Here is a 22,507-nt window from a genome sequence, read left to right on the forward strand (position 1 = left end):
GACGTCATGCCAGGGGAGCGTTGGAGGGGAAATCCAGAGAGAAAATGACTCTCTTTAAAGGATTTCCCTTCTCTTTTTGAAACTCAGGAGCAGTAGCTTTGTTGTGGTGTCACCAGGGCTTTAATTGGAAGCGTTTTCAATATTATATACAAGCCATAGTTGCTGCTTATTTATCTTATGCAACTAAAAACCATTGACCAAGCCAATAGTCCTGACTTGTTGTTGATATGATGTTACTTGTTCCATCATATATCTGGATGCAATGACAGAAACAGCAAAATACAAGTCGGGCAGCACAATTTTTAGCTTAACGTGTTTTAGATACTCCCTTAATTACATTGGCCACACCCTTTGAGAGACCCCCTAGTTTTTTCATCCCACTTAAAGCCCTGCTCATACCCGAACCTTTCTTTAACGTATTTGCTGTATTGGGAAGTGTTCCCTGGTAACTAGGCTGAAGTGAAACGGAACCCAGAACGAGGACTTTAACAAGGAAAGGGCGGGTGTAAAAACATCCTGCTCACCATTACACAGCACTTTTCTCACTCAAAGTCGACTCGCTACTGGCCGCCTCAGGCAACCTAGCCTGGCAGACATTTTACACGCTCCCGCTGCCAGGTCTCAAGGCTGCGCCAGGTGCGGATCTCTTTGCCCATTCAACAGTACGGGCACGGTGGGTGTGGCCGGTGTCAGGGGCACGCGGCAATAGGGCTGGGGCGATGACAGTTTTCAAAGTTTGTTTGTAAAAGCAGAGTGGGTGCCACAAACTAAGGGACGTTGAACTCATCAGTAACGAAACAGACATTTGTATTTAAGTCAAGGCTGGTTCGGAGACAACCTGGCTCGCTTGACATCTGTCCCTGCTGCTAGCGCGCTGTTGCATCTAGCCTAAAAGGGTCATTTATTTCGCTACTGCCAGGCTGATGGAGAAAAAGACTATTCAAATTAGACCCTTAGCCCCGCCAACTCATTCGTAACCACCAGACACGTCACCACGGAGACTGTGCTGCTCTACTACGAGAGCAGGAGCAGGGAGTGTGTGTGTCTGTGAGACTGAAGGCGGCGTCTCTCCAGTTCCCGCCCAGTCTCAGCACACCACGCTCTCTCTGGGGATAAAAACCCTCTCTGGGCTGGGCACGTTACTATTAGCTGCTGCAGCACACTGCCTGCTCCGGCTCCTCTTAGAGCTAATTTCCTCTCTCCGCTAACGCCGCTCTCCTACCGCCGCCATGGTGAAAATGATAAAGAGTATGGTATGTCTTCTGCTCCATATCTTGTGTCTAGTGGGGAGGCGACGTAACAGGGTGGAACAAAAGGGCTTGTTTCTGTGTAGGGATTAAATACCGATAATTTAGCAAACCTTCTGTCGCCCTCCTCTGATTCTCTCCCCTGCGCCTCCATTCCCCCAGCAAGTCGTGCCAGGAACATTAATTACGCTGATTACTCATTCGCCTTAATTAAAATAATTTAGGTGACTTCATCGTTGTTTGGTAGCAATGTGGAACAAAAACTGTATCAAGTCAGCCAGCCGTGAATACTTTATCATGCTGACAGTGCAATTTGCTGCTTTAAGGTGTTGCAAGTTACTTAATTGCTTATCGGGGTGTTGCAAGTTACTTAATAACTTATCGGAGAACTTGTGTGTTTTTTCCCTTTCATCTAGCTGAAAACGGGTAGATGAACACGTGGAGGGTTACAACCTATCATGGATGTAGATTGGCAACTTTTAGCAATTCACAAACAAAACTCAGGTTACGCCTTGAAGAAAAAAAATGCGGAAGTAGCAGGCTTCCAGGTGTACTTCAACAGAAGTTTGTGATTTGTATTTTCACAAGAGTAGAGCAAGTATAAACATGTGCATCAACTTATGTGAACATCTGCTACTTTTTTTCTCCGCAATAAAAATACATTTCCCTGCTTTGAACTCCGTTCCCCCAAACCCTCACCAGTTTTTGGGGTGTCTGTTCCCAGCATCTCAAAGTATGTATTCCTAAACTTGCCAAGAGTATCTTTCCAGCAATTTCTAGAGTAGGAATGAATTATAATGGAGTTTGTGAATACTCACAGATGTATGTTTCTGGGTGAACTTTCAGCCGTTCCCGCGCTGGAATTCCCTCTACCTTCCCATTATTTGATAGTATCATTGTTTTATATAGAGCTTTCCATAACTTTTCGATAGGTACATTGCGACTTCCTATGCATCATTTATATACCACTTTGTAACTGCAGCAAGGCCACGACCGCTCTGGCTTTCATTGACTTCCAGGTCACCCTATGGATGGACACTGGAATTGGGGGGAGGGGAGGGGTGGTTCCCATCTTGGTCTGTTAGGTAAAATTGGGTGCAGTAGGTGAGTTTAGGAGGCAGTGTTTGGACCTGGAGGTTAAGGATTGTGTAAGTCGTCAGGGCAGCAACAAATTCAAGTACTTACCGTCTTTTCGTAAAAATTGTTATGAGAAATGGTACTCCTTGATGGAATCTTTGCAGTCCGCAGGTTTGTACCCTGTATAAGGCTATGAATGGTTGTGGAAAATAACTGGATCCTCTGTTATTTATTGTCTTGCCCAGCAAGTATGCCATTTTTAGGGCCGAGCATGCGCTAGCACATGCGTTTCACTTGTGAGACACTCTTGTATACAAAGGGCTTGCAGCCCGCCCATTGCTTACTCATGTGTTTACTTGCATGGCACTCTTTTTTTTTTTTTTTTTACAGCCTCGTAATTGTCACTGTAGGCCTAACAACATTTCCATTCAACTCAGTGGAGCAGGGACTAAGCACTGATTGATTCAACTTAATCAATGCCCGTCCGTGACTCCTGGCGTGATTGAGGTATTATTTTGTTCTTTATACCTTTTAGTGACCTGCAAACAGACAGTGTGTGTGACTGGTGAAAAGATGCCCACCAAAAATAACTAAATTGCAAAGATTTATTTTCTATAATTAACTTGCTTTTATTTTGCCAAGTCTTCTTTTCTCACTTTGCACTCCATGTTTTCTTTTGTTTTTGCCTGTGGGCGCTGTTCTCAAATAAGGATCATTTTATTCTACAGCAACGTTGTCTTTCTTATGTGTAAAATCTGAAATTGTGCTTTAATACATAATTTTACAGTACACCACTATCGACCCCACTTCATCCCATCCAAACCACTCACCCCAATTCAATCCACCACACTCCAATCCTCCCAACCCACACCTCTCCAATTCATCCCACTCTGATCTAAAACAATCTACTTCACTTCAAAACAATCTGCTCCACTCCAGTCTGCCCCACTCAATCCAAGCAATCCAAAATAATCTGCCCCGCTCCAATCCATCCCACTCAAATTTGCTCCACTCCAAGCTGCCCTGCTCCAATCCAAAGCAATCTGCCCCATTCCAATCCACCCCTTCCAGTCCAGTCCAAGTCACCTCCCCCACTCCACCCTAATGCACCCTACTCCAAACCACCCTACTCCAATCCACATCTCCCCATTTCAATATACCCCATTCCGCTCAATCCAACCCACTCTACCCAATCCAACCCACTACCGCAATGCACTCTACCCTATTCCACACTACGCCACTGCACTATACAACACTCTCTGCCATTAAACCACCGAACCATACTCCCCTCCCCTCAACTCTACAACATTCTACCCCCCCCCCTGCTCCACTCTGATACGCTACTCCCAAAAATCCAGTCTATGACACTCTACTGCCCCCATTCCACTATAGGACACTCCATGCATCTAACATTTAGCCACGCTGAACAGCAGCCATACTGGTGTACAACATGGGGGAACACATTGCCAAAGCCAATAGCACTTGTATAGGCGAGACCTGTTGGCTTTGCCAATGCTTGTTATGTTTGCAGTGTCATCTTCATTTTCTGTATGGCTGATACTTTGGATGTCTCATATGGAGCATTAACCAATCGCTTACCGAACTAAAGATCCTATGTAGTCTTCAATGGGTTAAGTCATATTTTGACAAATGGGTAAGTCTGTATTGTTTTTCTGAATTCTAGGTGATTACTGATTGTCCCTATTTACTTCCGAAAGGTGCCGCATAGTTTGCAGGATAGTATTGGGAAAGGTAGGAAGAGCTGCAATCTTCAGCTAAGGGTCATCCGTTGAGTAGAGTTTGGATCTGGATTGTAAAAAAAACAAATAAATCCTATGGCTAGACATGTGGGTGATATTAGGAGCTCTGAAAGAGGTTCTTCTAGGAACAGGTAGACTATGTATGGTACTGGTGATGTGATCCAGTCTATTCAAGTTTAGCGCTCATCTGGCGGTAGCATTCTGGATTCTCTGGAGTTTGTTGATTAGGTGCTTCGTAAGTCTCATGTCTAGCCCATTGACATTTAATAGTTGTGATAGCACTAGGGGAGTGAGGCCTGTACCCTTTCAGCGAGGGGAGTCTTGCTAGGGGACTGTCTATTGTAATGTTCTTATAGTGTTTGAGGCGCTTTGTGTCACATTGTTCGCCTGGCTTCTGAGTAAGAGTACATACACAGATTTTACTTCTGTTGATGTACTTGTGGAACAAAAGTGGGTGGTGATGGACGAAGCATCTGAACCAAGCATCTGAACCAATCAAACACTCACACCCAGTCAACAGATCTGGGTTTAATCCATCACCGTTCTTTGCCCACTCTGCCACCCAAGTTCAGACATGGCCATATGCAAATCAGTCTGACCCTGTGCCTCATGGGAACAGTCCAGCCCGAACTGCCTGGACCGGAAACAAGCTTCCGAGCACCGGTTTCTGGCATTTCAGCCGTCTTCAGCCCGGCTTGCTTGAATCCAGTGGCAAAGTGAGCAAGGGACTCACGTCTGAGCATACCCTGCCAACTTATGGCAAACAAAGTGGTACAAAAGGGGGGTGATGATGGACGGAGCATCTGAACTATCTGAACCAATCAAACACTCACACCCAGTCAACAGATCTGGGTTTCATCCGTCACTGTTCTTTAGCCCACTCTGCCACCCCAGTTCAGACATGGCCATATGCAAATCAGTCTGACCCTGTGCCTCATGGGAACAGTCCAGCCCGAACTGACAAGCCATGCCTTCCTTGGACCGGAAACAAGCTACGTAGGACCGGTTTCTGGCACGGTGAAAGGTGATGGATTTAACCCAGATCTGTTGACTGGGTGTGTTTGATTGGTTCAGGTGCTCTGTCCATCACCACCCCCTTTAGTACTGCTTTGTTTGCCATAAGTTGGCAGGGTATGCTCAGACGTGAGTCCCTTGCTCACTTTGCCACTGGATTCAAGCAAGCCTGGCTGAAGATGGCTGGAATGCCAGAAACCGGTCCTAGGAAGCTTGTTTCCGGTCCAGGGAAGGCATGGCTTGGCAGTTCGGGTTGGACTGTTCCCATGAGGTACAGGGTCAGACTGATTTGCATATGGCCATGTCTGAACTGGGTGGTAGAGTGGTCTAAAGAACGGTGATGGATTTAACCCAGATCTGTTGACTGGGTGTGGGTGTTAGATTAGGTCAGGTGCTCAGTCCATCACCACCCCTTTTTTTTATCTCCTAGAACAAGCATCCAGAAGAGCAACCCAATGTTCTTCGTCCCAATCCCTTTTGACCTGGAATTGTGCTGCCTTATACGCAATCCTGTTTTTACTGATTAATTCCCTATCTTTTGCCCTAATCGCTTCTGCAAGGGTTCTATATGCAGTGCGACACGATGAGTTGTACCAAACAGCTGCCTTATGGCATGCGGGTTTGATTGTTTTTTTGTTTGTAATGAATTTTTTTTAAGTTCAGTAAAAAGGTGCTCGTGGACTTGAACGGCTCTATAGCTGTTTTCTTCCTGCGCAGCGTCTGCCTGTAAAGTGTCTATAGCGTTGGCTACCAACCCACTCATTTGGTTCACTTGCTCTACTTTGCTGACCACTTTAGCCCATTTAAAGTGTCGTGTATCATTAGTCAATTGGGCCTCTACAAAGTCTAAGCGCACTGCCGACTCTTCTCCATAGTTAAAGTTCAGGTATCTTAGGGAGAGTAGCAGGGGGATGTGGTCACTTTCTGGTCGGTCACAGACCACCATGTCCAGTAGGCTAGACCATAGCTACTTGCTGAGCATAAAGTCTATACTACTAGCACGTTGCCCACTGATATAAGTGGCATCCCATTTGTGTCTGATCTGGTACGCCCATTGGCTGCTCTCACCCCATGTTCGAGGCAAAATACTTTTAATTGAAGTGCTGCACTGGACCACTTTTTTATTACGGGAAGATCCAGCGAAGGAATAAACCACTGTTCATCCTCTTCTACACTACTGAACATATCCTGTATGTCTAGGGGTTCGATAGTGCAATTAAAGTCGCCGGCTATTAATATAATATTCTGGCTTCTCTGGTTAATTAAAAAGGTGTCTAAAAGTGCAACCGTGTTGGAGGCCTTGCCTCCTTGCAAGCCACTGGAATAAACATTGATAAGTAGCATTTCTGGAAGACTTCCCTGATATGACCGAATGATAAGAATGTCCCTGCAGTCGATATGGATCTCCTCGGACTTGTATTGATGACACTGCCTAACCCAAGTTGTCAAACCCCCTTTTGGTCTGCCCCGCTGACCCTGTTTGGCAGCTTTGGAGAAATTTAAATATCCTGGGCGAAATACCTGATCCACGGCCCATGTCTCCTGAAAAAAGACAATATCTTGCTCTTCAATGAATGAAGACCATGCAGTGGAAGCTGTTTAGCTTACAAGCCCAGCAATGTTCCAGGAGGCCAGTTTTGGACCAGTGGTGTCACTATTTAGGTCACTATTACTTAACTGGGGGCAGAGGCCACACTTAAGCACATGGGAATTAGTCTTGTTTCCAAGATGGTTCTCTAAAGGGTCCAAGCCCCCTTTGGATACCCTAATGGTTCCAAAGGAGCCTAGGTTTGTACCCAGTGTTAACCCATTGGAGGTGTGCGGGGTGAGACATTGCTTGGGGTTGGGCCTGATACTGACTGGTTCACCCTCTCCCAAGTCTGCCATTAGTGAAAAGATCTTTGTGGAGCATAAAGACAACTCAGTCAGTCTATTTCCACCAAACTTGATAGGAACTCCAAATCTATTGTGAACAGATACGTTAGTCATAGAGACTCTGTGTGTGAGGCATGTCCCTGTAATCGCCCCTACCGAGTGTTTGGGTACATGTTTCGATAGAAAAACTCCAGTGGCAAGATACAAATACAATCCCTGCTCAAATATCTTGCACATGCCTTATCTAGGATCGTTTTCACAATTAGGGGAGACCCAAAGTTCAACACCACACAGTCTCCTCTGCTAGATTTTGGAGATTTCCCAATCCATGGAGTTCTGTGGATCATTTTAAATTCCTGAAATAGGTGGCTACCCAGCCCTGTTCGGGTGTTTAGTAAGTGGAGGGCCTTATTTCTGAGTGCTGGCCAATGTTTCTCAGAACCAGGTTGTAGGGGTGGCACATTAGTAAGTATAATAGTGTATGGCGTGGCTTCAGTTGGTAAGTTAACGAAATCTTTACCCCCAGTTGACTCCCTCGAGGGGCCCGCCTTTGCTGTTTGCTTGCAAAATGGAGGAATTTACTGGAGCGGCATGCGCTATAGTGTTTGTACTAGCTACAACGTCAGAAAGAGTCGTCTGTGTTGCATGCACTATTACCGACCCAAGTTCGTTAGGGCCACTAGAAGTCTCATTACATATATTACATTTTGGGAGAATAAGGTGTTCAATTTTATTTAGTCTTGAGTCGATATCTGTCAACTTAGTTAGTACAGGCTCAAGCATTGCTGCAAATGTTTCCTCTAGTTTGGCAAGCATACGATCTTCAAGATCACTAGCTGCCTGACACGGATGGACAATTGCCCGTTGAGCTAGAGATGCTTGTGTCTATTCCCACATGGGAGCTACTTTTGTTACCACTGGACGCCCCTCTAGTTTTTGCCATTTTATTAGCCTGATGTGGGGCTGGAGGCAAGGCACCCACTTTCCTTTTCTTTATTAGGTTAGCCTGGACTGAACGTTGCTGATGTGTACAAATCTGTCCGAGAGGGGAAGGGGTGGGGATGGGAATGCTAGGAACGTTAACTAAGGACGGTGAATCATTCACTAATGGTGTTGGGGCCATGGAAGCTACTTGCTATGTACAGTCAATAATTGGATCTGGAATTGGGGGCCAACTGGGGGACTTCAGTAGAAACTCGGCGAGGTTCTAAAGAAAGTCTCCTTTGGGTGAGCTCAATTTCGTGAATGAGAACAGACTCCGCCCGCAGGAGAAATGTGTTGCGTGTTCCCACGCCCCCAGGACCCCCTGCCCCCTTGCGGTTGCCCTTACTCATAACAGGTTGCTATCAATTCAATACAAAAGGTCAACCATTATTATAAGAAGTCCAAAAAAAAAAGAAGAAAATAAAGAAAAACCACTGACCAAGTCCTTGGCAACTCTGGGCAACCGAAGAAAGGGGGGTGGCCGTGCCCTGCCTCCTCCTGGCTTCGACGTGCGCGGACGGGCCCACCCTTGGCCCTGCTTCGCCCACACGCGTCCCACGCTGCGGGATGCCGAAGTGTTTTTAGGCACCTCCTGGTGCTTGGGTATGACGCCAGCAGTGTGCGCCAACCAGGGATGCTGGGAGGCGTAGTCCGTGCCTCGGGTGATGGTTCTAGTCAGGAGTGGCAGCGAGAACGTTGCAGTCCTCCCGGACTGATAGCGGGTGAGACCCCCACAGGGCAAGCAGCGTACAAGAAGTGTAATCCATATTCTATGCTAAAGGACACTCTATGTATATTGTTTGTTATATGCTTATTGGTATTGACTGTTAGAAGAACGTGTATTTTTATTTGGAGTGGGCAGTCACCCACTCCTAGGAGTAATGATGATGATGAAGACAGATTTATAAAAGTGCACAGATGCTACTGGCCAGTGACACTAACTTCTCAGGGTGTAACCCAAAGGCATCAACATAAACAGAGTTCAACCTCCTGGTAGCTATGGACCACAGCAAATAGGATTTACTTAGAGCAATGTGTAAAGTATTCGTGCAGTAATAAAAAAAAAAAGTCAAAATACAAAACAAAAAAAAATCAGATTAGAACAATAGAATTAAATGTGTTAATCAAAATTACACCAGAACTACGAGAATCCAATAAGGAGAAACCCAAGATATGAATTTCTAATGCTTTAAGTAAAGATAGCGCCATAAAAGCTCAAAGTGCCTATTGTCTAAGGAAGTTGTAAAATAGGACCTAGTCACAATTTCAGGCTGAACGTGATAGCGCACAGGTCAGATACACCAAGCGGGTTCACCCATGAAAGAGATACCTTCTGACTTTTTGACTTTTTTTATTTTTTAAGCAGCTCAAATTCCTCCAGCAGGCCAAGCCTGAAGATGCATCCCAGGATGGTGCATCGAAATCTGACACACTTGTCACAAGATTCTCCTGATGGTTCCTGAAGTCTCAACTTTTGTGGTTTGTAGAGCAGCTCCTCAGAGTTTCTTCTAAGGCTTCAAGAACCTCAGGGATAGCGGTTAAGGACCAGAACTCACTCATGCAACTGCCACCAGCAAAGTTAAGTCCACATATAGAAGGTACTGGGCAATGGAATACTTAAAGGCTTCTTGCAGCTAGTTGCCACACAACTGACCATTGGAGCCCACTCTTGTCCTGGGTGCAAGAGGGAGGCAGGTCCAGTCCTTCAGTGCTCCACTCGGGTTGTGTCAAGCATGGTCCAGTCCTGTTCTGATCGTTTGCACATTCAGAAAGTGTTCTGAGGAGGGCTCCTTGGAGTGCAACAATGATGGCTGGTATTAGCCAGTGGGCAAGGAGACTCCTTGATACTCCCTAACCAATGGGGAAAAAATTCCCATGGACAACACTACCCGTGTTTTCAACAGTTCCTGTTTGCCCTACTGCAAACAATCCCAGTATCCCTCACTCCTGAAATCCAAGATGGAGAAAATCTTCCCCCCTTTTGCACAGCCTGTGTTCCCACCCAGCGGTGTTTGCAAACACAACAGTGCTGGACAGAATGTGGATCAATGTCACACATTGACCCCAGTCCAAAGATCTGGGCCCAAATCCATCGTTTTTCCACTCCACACCACCCTGGGTTAGACAATGGCGATATGCAAATCAGCACTGACCCTGTGCCCCATGGGAACAGTCCAGTCCGAACTACAAAAGCCATGTCCTTCCCAGAACGGAAACAAGCATCCGAGGACCGGCCTGGTTTCGAGGTAACACCTCATCAGCCCGGCTAGCTTTATTCCAGTGGTGTGGAGTGCCTGGGACTCACGTCTGAGCATCCCCAGTACACTTAGAGCGGTACTTGCAAACACAAAAGTGATGGACAGAATGTGGATCAATGTCACACATTCACCCCAGTCCAAAGATCTGGGCCCAAATCCATCGTTTTTCCACTCCACACCACCCTGGGTTAGACAATGGCGATATGCAAATCAGCGCTGACCCTGTGCCCCATGGGAACAGTCCAGTCCGAACTACAAAAGCCATGTCCTTCCCAGAATGGAAACAAGCATCCGAGGACCGGCCCGCTTTCGAGGTAACACCTCATCAGCCCGGCTAGCTTGATTCCAGTGGTGTGGAGTGCCTGGGACTCACGTCTGAGCATCCCCAGTACACTTAGAGCGGTACTTGCAAACACAACAGTGATGGACAGAATGTGGATCAATGTCACACATCATTGTTGTGTTTGCAGTTACCGCTCTAAGTGTACTGGGGATGCTCAGACGTGAGTCCCAGGCACTCCACACCACTGGAATCAAGCTAGCCGGGCTGAAGAGAGGTGTTACCTCGAAACCGGGCCGGTCCTCGGATGCTTGTTTCCGTTCTGGGAAGGACATGGCTTTTGTAGTTCGGACTGGACTGTTCCCATGGGGCACAGGGTCAGCGCTGATTTGCATATCGCCATTGTCTAACCCAGGGTGGTGTGGAGTGGAAAAACTATGGATTTGGGCCCAGATCTTTGGACTGGGGTGAATGTGTGACATTGATCCACATTCTGTCCATCATTGTTGTGTTTGCAGTTCCCACCCAGCGGTGTGGCTTCAGAAATGAGCCACCACCTCCCTTGTGGTCACTCCAAACTGGTTCTGGGGTCATCTCTCCTCCCACTGGGTTTGGTGACAGCCTGGCTCAGCGGACAGAAGGTTGCCGTCTCAAGGTCTCGCCTTACATTTACTGTGAAAGGGCAAGCCCCCTACACAAGTTAAGTTCCTGTGTCCACCCTAACGAGTCTTCCTCCAAGGGGAAAAGACTTCACCATACACATGCAATTATTCTTGCTCTGGGAGCACTTTCACAAGTCATTAAGGTCAAGATACTGGGGAGCTAATAGACATTAGCATCCAGGGCAGGTAGGAAACATTTAACTTTCTAAAGTTACTTTTCTAAGTATGTATGAAAAAACAACTTCACTAATGAATTCGACCTTTTAATAAACGTGCAAGATAGTCTTTGAATAATTATTCTAGCCTTTACCTATTAAAGATTTGACACTTTCTAGGATTCATCTACAGCCCTGTCAGTGAAAATGGCTTTAGGGGGCTAGTCACTGGAGGGACATACCAACTTTGATTTCATACTTGTACTTTCAAATGTCATCCATCCTACCTTGTTGGCGGAAAGGTTTGCTTAGGGTTGACTTCTTACTATTTAAAAGCAGGAATTCCTTACTCTCAAAGAGTTATTTTCACAGGTTTATTTTTAGGGTGCTGCAGTCAGGCTACACATGGTGAGCCTGAAGTCATGTTTTACATGGCAACCCTGTGGATGGCACTGCAGGTGCTTAAGTCTACAGGCTAAAGACACACAAATGGACAGAATGCAGAACAAATTAAACAAACACCCCCATTCAAAAGATGGGGTTAAATCCATTGTTCTTTAGCTCACCATGCCACCCCAGTTTAGACCCAGCCATATGCAAATCAGTCTTGACCCACTCCTGATGGGAGCACTCCAGCCAGAACTGCCAAGTTGGGTCCTCCCTGGACCAGAAACAAAAATCCTGGGACCGGTTTCGGGGTATTACCCCCTCATCAGCCAGGCTAGCTTGAATCCAGTGGCACCGTGAACCCGGTACCCACATCTGTGCATAAACTGGGGTGACATGATGACCAAAAGAACGATGGATTTAACAGATCTCTTGACTAGGGTGGTGAATGTTTGATATGTTCCTGATTCCGTCCATCATTTGTCTTTTGCGTCTACAGGTGGCATTTAACTTCCAAGTCCTGAGTGTATTTCCTATTCCATAACACAACGTACTAGGGAATTGTACGCAAGTTAAGTGTCAATCGGGGATAAGGCAAATTAACCATATTAAGAGGGGGCACAGGAACATTACTTTTGTTTAGCAGGGGTAAAGTGCATGAAGTTAAAGAAAAAACATCAAAAACAGGGTCCAGAAAAAGGAAAGAAATATGGGGTAACGAAGCTGAAAAGGTGGATGTGAGACAACGGCAATCAATAATAAATAATTGAGCAGTTTCATATTTAGCTGAGTTGTATGTTTTTATTAGGTCAATTGCCTGCACTTGGACTCTTTTGACCATAGACTTCTATTTTCAGTAGAAATCCTACATTAATTCAAATGGGATATATTGATCCATGTAAACATAATTGTAACAATTATTTCATACATGTGTCTCTCATGCCCTATACCTTGTTTTATTTTACTATTTCCTGCATTCCTGTACATCCAAATTCCCTCTTTCTTCCCTTAATGCCTTTTAGAGTTCGTCATATATCTTCAAGTTTGCTAATATTCTCTTTAATGTTGATTACCTTTTTATTACTGGATGAAGTTTATTTGTGCATAGAAAGTTGTAATGTACATTTCACATGCCATAACTCTACAAATTAAGGGCTGTGTATAATTCTAACCGATCAAGTGTTTGCCCCATGTATATTCATTCATATAACAGTGAACTGTATTGCAGCTGATGAATATTTGTTTCATAGTATGTGGTTCCTGTATTTTTGTGTTTTGTTAACCTATTTACTGTATTTTCCACATTCATAGCTACAATTAGATAATCAATGGCTTGTGTTTTTTTGTTGATCATTGATATTTGTTATTTAATCATCAAAGCGACATAGGTGATTTTTAAAGATTTTACCTTTTGAAGTGTGCGGAAGAATTCTATTTAAGTTATTTTCCAATACTAGATTTTCTGACCCCGTGAAGAATGTTGGACAATTATTTTTATTGTATTTGTGAAATAAAGTAAATAACCTCATTCTGTTTCCATTTTTTTTCATCAAACCTGTTAGGCTTGGCATCCATGGCAAGTCTTCCCCTCAGTTTCTACCTTCTGACCTCCTGTTTTCCGTACTTCATTTTTGTTGGCTGTAGGAATCTGTGCTCTTTACCAGTGCTAACTAGTGCTAAAGTGCATATTCTCTGTGTTCGATCTGGGGTTCTCTAGTTGGCAATGGTATTCACCTTTGTCCAAATAGGGACCCTTACTTCGAAGTCAGGATAAGGGGATCACACTCCTTAATAACCCCTGCTCACCCCCTTGGTAGCTTGGCACGAGCAGACCGGCTTATCTCAGAGGCAGTGTGTTAAGCATTTGTGAATATACACAGTAAAAACACTACAGATGGACACAACACAGGTTTTATAAAAATAGATATTCTTTATATAGAATTAAACACAAGACCACAAACGACAAAAATCCACAATACTACTCTTAAGATTACTTAAAAGAGGATTAAAGTCTCTTGGGGCGTGGTTTAGGCGCCGACCGGGATGGCTGCGTGAGCGAGTTGCTCCGCGCCGAGTCCCGTCTTTCTCCTGGAATAGCTGGCCCCGCGCTACCTGGCAGCTGGAACTGTGCTTCGGCGGGGTCCCTGAACTAACGGGGAGCGTCTGACCCCCGTCGGCACCCTGGGCGCAGCAGGCGGACGGACCTGGCATCCTGATCGGTGCGGCCGGAGGACAAAGCCAAGATGGCGGCGCCAAGTGAGCGAGCGCTCGGAGAGCGGCGCGCTGTGGGGTGCTGAGCGATCTGAGGCGCCTGGAGGCCTTTGAGTAGCAGTGCGCTGGTGGGGGATCCCAGGAAGCGGGACCGGAGCACCGGAGAAGGACGGCGGCGCTGCCTTGGCGCGAGCGGCGCCCCTCCCCCACCTGCTCGCCCGGACGGCAGGAGAGTGAAGCCCTCACTCGCGCTGCACCGGTGGCGGCGCTGCTGACGACTGTGGCCGACCCCTCCCTGGGGATATTGACGCAGAGGCCGTGTGCTGAGGGGGCAGCTGCCCAGAGCGAGTGGACGCCCGGTTGGCCGCAGGTGGGGGTGAGGCAGTGTGTGGACCCCGCAGTGCGCTGACGCAGCGCGGATTGGTGCCGCCGGGGGCCTCAAATTGCCCGGTGGGGCGACCCCTGACTATCGGTCTTCCGTGGAGGCTCACACCCCTGGCCCCTGCACTTTGGCGACGCACTGAGGATATCGGTGGGGCTGCGTGGAGTCCGTTCTTGAGCTGGTGGTTGGCGACGGAGCGCTGGGGAAGGACCATTGGCGCCGTCTGGAGACCGGGGAGCTGCGCACCTTGTGATCTGCCATTGGACTGTGCCAGGTGGCCCTGGGAGCGGGAAGGACGGAAGGACGGCAGCAGCCGACCGTCATTAAAAGAGGCTTGGGTGGCACGTTTCCCGTCGTCAAGATGGCCGCGCAGGGGGCTGGCCTCGCTGCGCCTCATGAGCGAGGTGACGGAACGACCGGGGCCGCGGATGGCGATGTCCTAACGGAACCCTCGCCGCAGGAGATGCGGCTGAACCTCCGTCTTGATGCCATTCTGGCCGCGATCACTACCACCAAGGATGAGCTGCACCAGGATATTGCGCAGGTGGCGTCCGGGCTTGGCTTGCTGAGAGCGGACCACGCCAAGCTCTCTGACCGTGTGAAATCCAATGAACTGCTCCAGGAGCTGAAACCGGCGGTGGTCACGGCGGAGCACAAACTTGATGACGTTATCCACCGAATGGCGATTCTGGAGCGTCGAGCAGAGGACGCGGAAGGACGCAACCGCCGGAACAACGTGAGGGTGGTGGGGCTTCCAGAGAAAATTGAGAAGGATGATGCGGTGGCCTACTTGGAGGACTGGTTCCGCACGGTGGTGGCGCCGGAGGGCCTCTCCCCCTTCTTCTCCCTGGAGAGAGCGCACAGGGTGCCCGCGAGGCCTCCCCTGGAGGGCCGACCGCCTCGACCGATGGTGGCCAGACTGCTGCACTACAAGGACCGGGATCTGCTGATCCAAAGGGCGAGAGATCATGGGCCCTTCCAAGTGGACAACAGCAAGGTGACGATATTTCCGGACTATACGCAGGAGGTGCAGCGGAGCAGGGCGTCTTTTCTGTCGGTAAAGAAAGAGCTGAGAGAGGAAGGGATTCAATACTCCTTGCTTTTTCCAGCCAAGCTGCGGATCATTGTTGATGACAGAGCTCACTTTTTCCAAACACCCGATGAAGCATGGTCCTGGCTGGAACTGTATCGTGCAGGGACGGATCGAGCACACAGGCCCGCCAGGGATCGCGAGCAGCCGGTCAGGGTCAGGAAGTCGCAGCGCATCCGCTCCCGGAATAGGCGCCAACGGGCCGAGCGAGAGGCGCAAATACTGGCCGATAGACAGAGTGCGCTGGAGGCCACGGCGTCCATCACGGGCTCGCAGCGGGATGACGCCTCCAGAGGTTCGGCTTCAGAGGGTGAAGGTGTGAAGTCCGGTGATGAAGGCTCGGAGGTGGGGGGAGCTCAGGGGCCGGAGGTTACCCCACAAACATCAGATGGTATCTTTAATGGCTGAAGCTCATGGCCGCTGAACTTCTGTCAGGTCTGGACGCTCCTGACTTCTATTGGACTGCCAGGTATGGGGCTGCACTAGCAGTATGGGGCTGTGGGCGCGGGGTGGCTGCTCTGTCGTCCTGGTTCGGAGCTCCATTGTCCTCATTAGACCCTTAAGGTCTTCTGTGGTGTCGACCACAGATTAGTGTGATGTGTTGGGTGTTTGAGGTTTGGAACGGGGCGGAAGCTGGGTTATTAGGCCCTGTCCTGGGGAGGGGGGGGTTGGGAGTTACGGGGTTTGTGTTGGAGGGATTGTACAATTGCTGCGATGCGGGTCACATTTATTGGCGTGAGCCACTGTTGGGATTGATACTCTATGGGGACGTTACCTAATTTGAAATGTGTCACATGGAATGTCCGGGGTATTCGAACTATGGTTAAGCGCCACAAGGTACATGCATACTTGGTGAGGCGGGGCGTTCAGATAGCGATGCTTCAGGAGACTCACTTGACACAGCAGGAATGTGGGGCTTTACAGAGGAGGTGGCGGGGTCAGGTGTTTGGCACGACTTACTCAGCGTTTGCCAGAGGGGTATTAATATGGATCAGAGCGGGCACGCCATTCCAAGTCACGAGTCAGAGGATAGATCCGGAGGGTCGCTATGTGGTGGTGGTGGAAGGACGGCTGTGTGGTAGGGAAGTGGTGCTGTGTAACATCTATGCCCCCAACGCTGATCAAGCACACTTCTTTGAGGGTTTGTCGCGCTCACTAGCGTATTATTTGGCGGGCCCTGTATTGCTGGCGGGGGATTTTAACTCCATTTCAGATGTGCTGCTGGACAGGTCACACCCGCCTTTGGTAGACTCCCCAGTGCGCAGACTTGCGACCCACAGGCGGGACTGGCAGGAGAGGTGGGGCTTGGTGGATGTATGGAGGGCGCAGCACCCCGAAACTCGAGATTATTCCTACTTCTCAGCACTGCATGATCTGCATGTTAGACTGGATTCGGTGCTGTGTTGCGAATCTCTAGCGCAGGTGGTGGTTCACTCTGAATATTTGTCTAGAACCATTTCGGACCATAACCCACTGCTGATTTCTGTGCAATGGCAGCTGGGGAGATCGGCGGTCCCTACGTGGAGACTTCGTCCGGAGACGCTGGAGGATCCGGCGGTCTGTGACACAGTCCGACAGGGTATAGACGAATACTTCACGGTCAATGCTGGGTCGACAGCGACTAGAGCGAATGAATGGGATGCGATGAAAGTGGTGGTGAGGGGGGTGTGTATGGGGCGGTTTCTGACTGTGAGAGGAACAGTGCTGAATGACCTCGCGAAGGCGGAGGAAGTGCTGAGAGGGGTGGAACGGCTGCGACCCGAGCAATCGGAGCTGCAAGACAGCTTGTTGCGTGCTAAAGAGGCGGTGGCAACTGAAACGGAGAGACTGCGGTGCTATGACTATAAGTTGTATGCGGTGAAAGTGCATGAGGAGCGAGATAAAGTGGGCACGCTCCTTGCAAAGTTGGCTGATCCGAACCCTAGAGGTTGTCCGGTTATGAGTGTGCGACAGGAGGATGGGGAAGTGGTTTATTCGCAGTCAGCGGTCCTGGGGCGCTTTCAGTCCTACTACGCGGGTCTGTACACCAGCCACCTCGAAGTGGACGCCGCGGACATTGGCGATTATTTAGATCAGATCCCTTTGCCGGTACTGGATGAGGAGGATGCCCGGGATCTGGGGGGCCCTGTCACCCTAGCGGAAATCAGAGGGGTGATTTGTCATATGGCGCGGAACAAAACCCCTGGGGTGGATGGGTTGCCGATCGAGTTCTACGTCAAATTTATGGAAGTGCTGGCACCCAGACTGCAGGTTGTATATGCGGAGGCGAAACAATTGGGGCGGTTGCCTGACTCTATGACGGAGGCGCTGGTTGTGCCCCTGCTGAAGCCGGGCAGGGATGCTTTAGATGTTTCTTCAGGCTGACTGTAGATTATAAGATTTTGAGCCGCATCCTAGCCACCCGGCTCCTACCACTGATGACCTCTTTGGTGCATAGGGATCAAGCGGGATTCATCCCCTCTAGGAGCACTTCGATGAATGTCCGTCGGCTGATTGGGGTCATTGATAGTGCTGCCATGGCGGATCCAGGCCCGGTAGTGTTGACGGTTGATATTGAAAAGGCGTTTGATAGCTTGGAATGGGATTTTTTAGATGGCGTGCTGTTGAAGTTCGGGGTTGGGGAGGGGTTCCGGGGTTGGGGAGGGGTTCCGGGGCTGGACGAAAGTGCTCTATTCCTCGGCTAAGGCGCGGGTGCGACTGGGGACCTTGGTCTCTTCGGTTTATCCGGTCTGCAGGGGCCCGAGGCAAGGCTGCTCGCTATCTCCTCTGCTCTTTGCTCTAGCGGTGGAACCACTGGCGGCGCAGGCGAGAACGGGAGTGGTTTTCGACGGGATTGCGCAGGGACTTGACTCGCATTATATTTCGTTGTATGCCGACGACTTGTTACTGTACCTGGCGGACTCTGGAAGGGCTCTTGAAGGCGCGGTGGACATGTTGGGCAGGTTCGGGAGGCTCTCAGGCCTCAGGGTGAACTGGACTAAGACATGTGTTTCCGCTGCGGAAGACCACGCTCTGCCCGCAGCTCACGAGGCCGGTAATGTGGGAACCCTCTTGTTTTGTTTACTTAGGAGTGCGCATCTACCATGACGCGGCGGACCTCCTTGAGGGGAATGTGGGGCGCTGTATTAGGGCGCTGAAAGGCAGTATGGACTTCTGGGCCTCTCTCCCGCTGTCTGTACTGGGCCGTGTGGCGCTGTTGAAAATGGTGGCACTCCCGAGGCTCCTCTACTATTTTAGAATGCTGCCGGTGTGGATCCCGCAGGGTATCTTTCGGGAGCTGAAGATGTTGGTGACTGGCTTTCTCTGGGGCCACGGCCGCAGGCGGGTGGCATTGACCACCCTGATGAGACCCAAGTGTGAGGGAGGGATGGCCGTCCCCGACTATGAGTTATACTATCTGGCAGCGCAGCTCCAGGTCCTGACGCAGAACGTGGCCAGAGAGTTCAGGGGGCCTGAAGATGGCCGGGGGGTCGGCATTCAGAGGCATGTCTTGTCGTCTATCGTGATGCAACAGACTGGCCAGTAGGGACCTCACGATGGAGGAATGGACGCTCAGATTGTGTTGGAACAGGCACCTGAAGAGGGCTGGGAAGCGCCGGCCATACGCACCGGAGATTCCGCTGGGAATGCTCACTGCCTTACCGCATGGAGGTGATTGGTCCCAATTGTTAGAATGGGAGGATCTGGGTTTGCAGATGGTAGGAGACCTTTATGTGGACGGGACGCTGGCCCCGTTCCAAACCTTACAAGAGCAATTCGGCCTACCGAGTGGTACCTTCCTGTTGCATGCGGCGGTTGTCGTGGCCCTGCAGAGGCATTGGGGGGGTGGATTGGCTGAGCCGGAGGTGACGACGGTGTGCCAATATGTAGTGATGGCAGCGGGCACCGTGAAGGCGGTGACCTGCCTCCACAATAGGATGTTAAATGATGGTCTGGCCCCGTTGGTTGAGCTGAAGTCGCGTTGGGAGACCAGCGTCGGTAGACAGATCCCGGACTCTGTATGGGGTCAGGTCCTACACAGGACCTGGAAAGGGACGAGGAATGCGAGATTCCAACAGGTGCATTATTTTGTGCTCCATAGGGCATATTTCACCCCGGAGAGGTTACGGCCACACTTCCAGGTGCTTGATGCCATGTGCCCGCGATGTCTAGAACCTGAGGTGGATCTTGATCACATGCTGTGGGGTTGCCCGTCATTGGGACTACTGGTCTGAGGTGGGGGACCTCTTGAATGCTGTTACGGATCGGGAGGTAGACTTTGACATGGCCGCATGCCTGCTTCTTTGGTTCCCGCATACCAAAAAGACCAAGGTTACGAGCAAATTCATTGGGTTGGGACTGATACTGGCACAGCGTGAAATCACTTGGCACTGGAAGTCTAAAGAGGGGCCGTCTGTACGGAGGTGGAGGAATGAATTGGTGAAGTGGTCGAGCTGTGAGAGTGTGTTACGAATGTGCCAGGCAACTAGAACTGGCAATGAGAAGAGCTTGGAACTGGCACGGTCCTGGGAGCTGGTGGTGCAGGCATTAAGGGACTACATAACCGAAGGCGAGGACACTGATCAGTAATGTCCAGGGATTCCGTGTGGCTACTTGCTTGTCAAAGCTTCCTGATATTTGTCATCCGAGCAGGCGGGGGATGGTGGAACCCGCATTAGCAGCAGTTGAGGGGGGGGGGTTGTTCTGGGATAAAAGCAGAAACGAAGTGTTACACTTGCCCTGTGTCCCGAATAGGGCGTGCACCGAGGTACCTCCAGTGAACTGACTCGTTGAAGCGCCGCCCAGCCTCCGGGATGTGGGCCAATCGGCTGTGTATTGTATTATTATTGCACTGTATGATGGGTGCCGTTGGTGTATGGGTTGGTTTGTTGGATGTTTTTATTCCTGATTCTGCAATAAAAATATATTTAAAAAAAAAAAAAAGAGGATTAAAGTCTTAGTTCAAGTTGTTTGTAAATGCAACAAAGTTCTCAACAAAGTACCTGGATGCGTAACGCAAAGTGAACAAAAGGCTCGCAAAAGGGGAGATGCGTCGGTTCCGTGATCCGGGGGAACGGTTCCATCCTTCAATGCTTGTGCAGAGTAGGGGACTCGTCGTGAGCATTACCGGTCCAGAGGTGATGCGTAGATTCTCGGCCTGCGGGCCTGTTGCGGTGCGCAAGATGGCGATACGATCCGGTTGCGTTGAAAGAAGATGATGCGGCAATGCGATGACGCCCTGGCAGCCTTGAGACGACTCTGTACTTTGGAGCCGGCGTCAGGCCCTGTGACATGCTTCTCCGGTGATGCGATGGCGACTCTCAGGATGGCGTCGCGCTTCTCCGGTGATGCGACAGCAGACCGCTTCGATGAACCCACGCTTCCAGGGAGATGCGGCGAAGGCTCGCTTCTTTGGCGTTGCGATGATTTCAGCTGCGGCGGCGACACACTTCTCGATGCGTCACGCTTCCAGCGGCACACAAGTGACTGGAGTCAGAATTCCCAGCGAGGAAATACAGGAAGAAGCTGGAGGTGAAGTCTTTTGTCTCAAGACTTCAGCAGGACGCAAGCACAGTTCAAGCCCTTGGAGAATATTCTGTAGATGAGTCCTTTACAAAGTTCCTTCTCCTTACCCTTGGCAATGAAGTAAACCCTGCAGGCCAACCCAGCAAACGGCACACTGGTAGAGGGGCAGTCCAAACTCCTGCAGCTTCCTTGGTTCTTCTCCTTGGCAGAAAGGTTTCTTGCTCCAGAAGTGATCTAATTTCTTGGGATCAGTGTCCCAATATTTATACCCCAAAATCCTTTGTTCTATGAAGGCAGAGAGGCCTCTGCCTAGTCCAAACCAGTTCCTGAGCACTTTGTTTACATGAACCTCCTCTTCCTTTCACTGTGCAGGGCAGAGACATCAGCAGCCCCACAGGAGGTGGAGCCAGCACAGGGAAGGGGAAGTTGCTTTAACTATTTCTTGGTGCATGCTATTAGAGCATTGATGGCAGACCGAGGTAGCGTGAAGGGACACCATGCATCTGTTTCAAGTTCCCCTACACCCACATTTCACCACACTGATCCTTGCCCTGCTGGCATCAGTGCGGCCCTCTGGCATGCCTCAGACAGTACTTTTCGCGCTCATGGATGTTTGCAAGTACCAATGATCTAGACTCATAACGAACATAACGTTTTATTTCTGAATTTTATTTCAATTAAAAAAAGAGCACACATTTCCCTTTTGCAGAAGTAGACTGGTTTCACGCATCCTTTTGTGGGTATATATTCCTTTCTAAAACAAACACACAAAAAGCAAAATTTAGTTTGGGAATTACAATTCATAAAAGTGTTCTTCAAAGACATTCTTGAGCAGAGTCTGAACAAGAAAACGTTCATATTTGTATTGAATCGATATGTGGACAGTATTCTAAGACCATTGATTATTTTTCTAAGGCGATTGCTCCCACACAGCTAACAAAGTACAAATCCACACCCTGCAAATCTTAGTTCAACAAGGAAATGCTAAAAATCAGATAATTTGAGTCTGCCAAAAAGAAATACCAAATAGAGAGCAAAGTCCAAACTAAAAGCTCACACCATGTATAAACATGGAAATTTCGAAAACCGCATTCATCCAGAAGCAAATACCCCTCTCTGCCAAACTTGTTCCTCATTTAACTATGTAAACATTAGTGCAAATGCTTCAAATGAAGTGTTTTTCGTTCCTAATGAGAAATGCAACAAATGCTACTCGAATTACTCTAATCTGTTTGTGCCTAAAACATTTGGCACTTGGAGTTCCTTCCAGATACCACCACTCCAAAGATCTCACAAAGATAATCAGTCAAACTCATTCCACTTGTTGCTTGAGAGCAACTAGACCAGCCAAATCAAATTCTAACTTTCATCTGTTCACACTGTTGTGGCTTGCCTTAATCAATGCTTTGCTGTTGTAAAAAGTATTCCAATGTTACACACACATATATCTATATATCTAGCTCTATTTTAAAGATATCTAATGCATATTAATACGTTTTGGACAGTTTCACACTCGTAAGCAACCTCCAATGGCTGGGAAAAGCCATTGAAGAATGAGACCACATCCAAATGATCAAGTACGTACATGAGAACAGGGTGCTTTCATCAGCCCAATATGGG

General features: G+C 48.9%; 1 protein-coding gene across 1 annotated transcript in view; it reads left to right on the plus strand.

Moving 5' to 3' along the window:
* The first annotated feature begins 1,095 nt into the window (after nucleotides 1-1,095).
* LOC144818889 (thioredoxin-like) overlaps nucleotides 1,096-22,507 on the plus strand; it is a 72,413-nt gene continuing 51,001 nt past the window's right edge. Inside the window, exon 1 of the mRNA XM_078676722.1 lies at nucleotides 1,096-1,253. Coding sequence (XP_078532848.1) covers nucleotides 1,230-1,253 — 24 coding nt within the window. The 5' untranslated portion in view covers nucleotides 1,096-1,229. The remainder of the gene's footprint in view (nucleotides 1,254-22,507) is intronic.

This window comes from Lissotriton helveticus, chromosome 2_1 (genome assembly GCF_964261635.1).
Source record: "Lissotriton helveticus chromosome 2_1, aLisHel1.1, whole genome shotgun sequence".
NCBI lineage: Eukaryota > Metazoa > Chordata > Amphibia > Caudata > Salamandridae > Lissotriton > Lissotriton helveticus.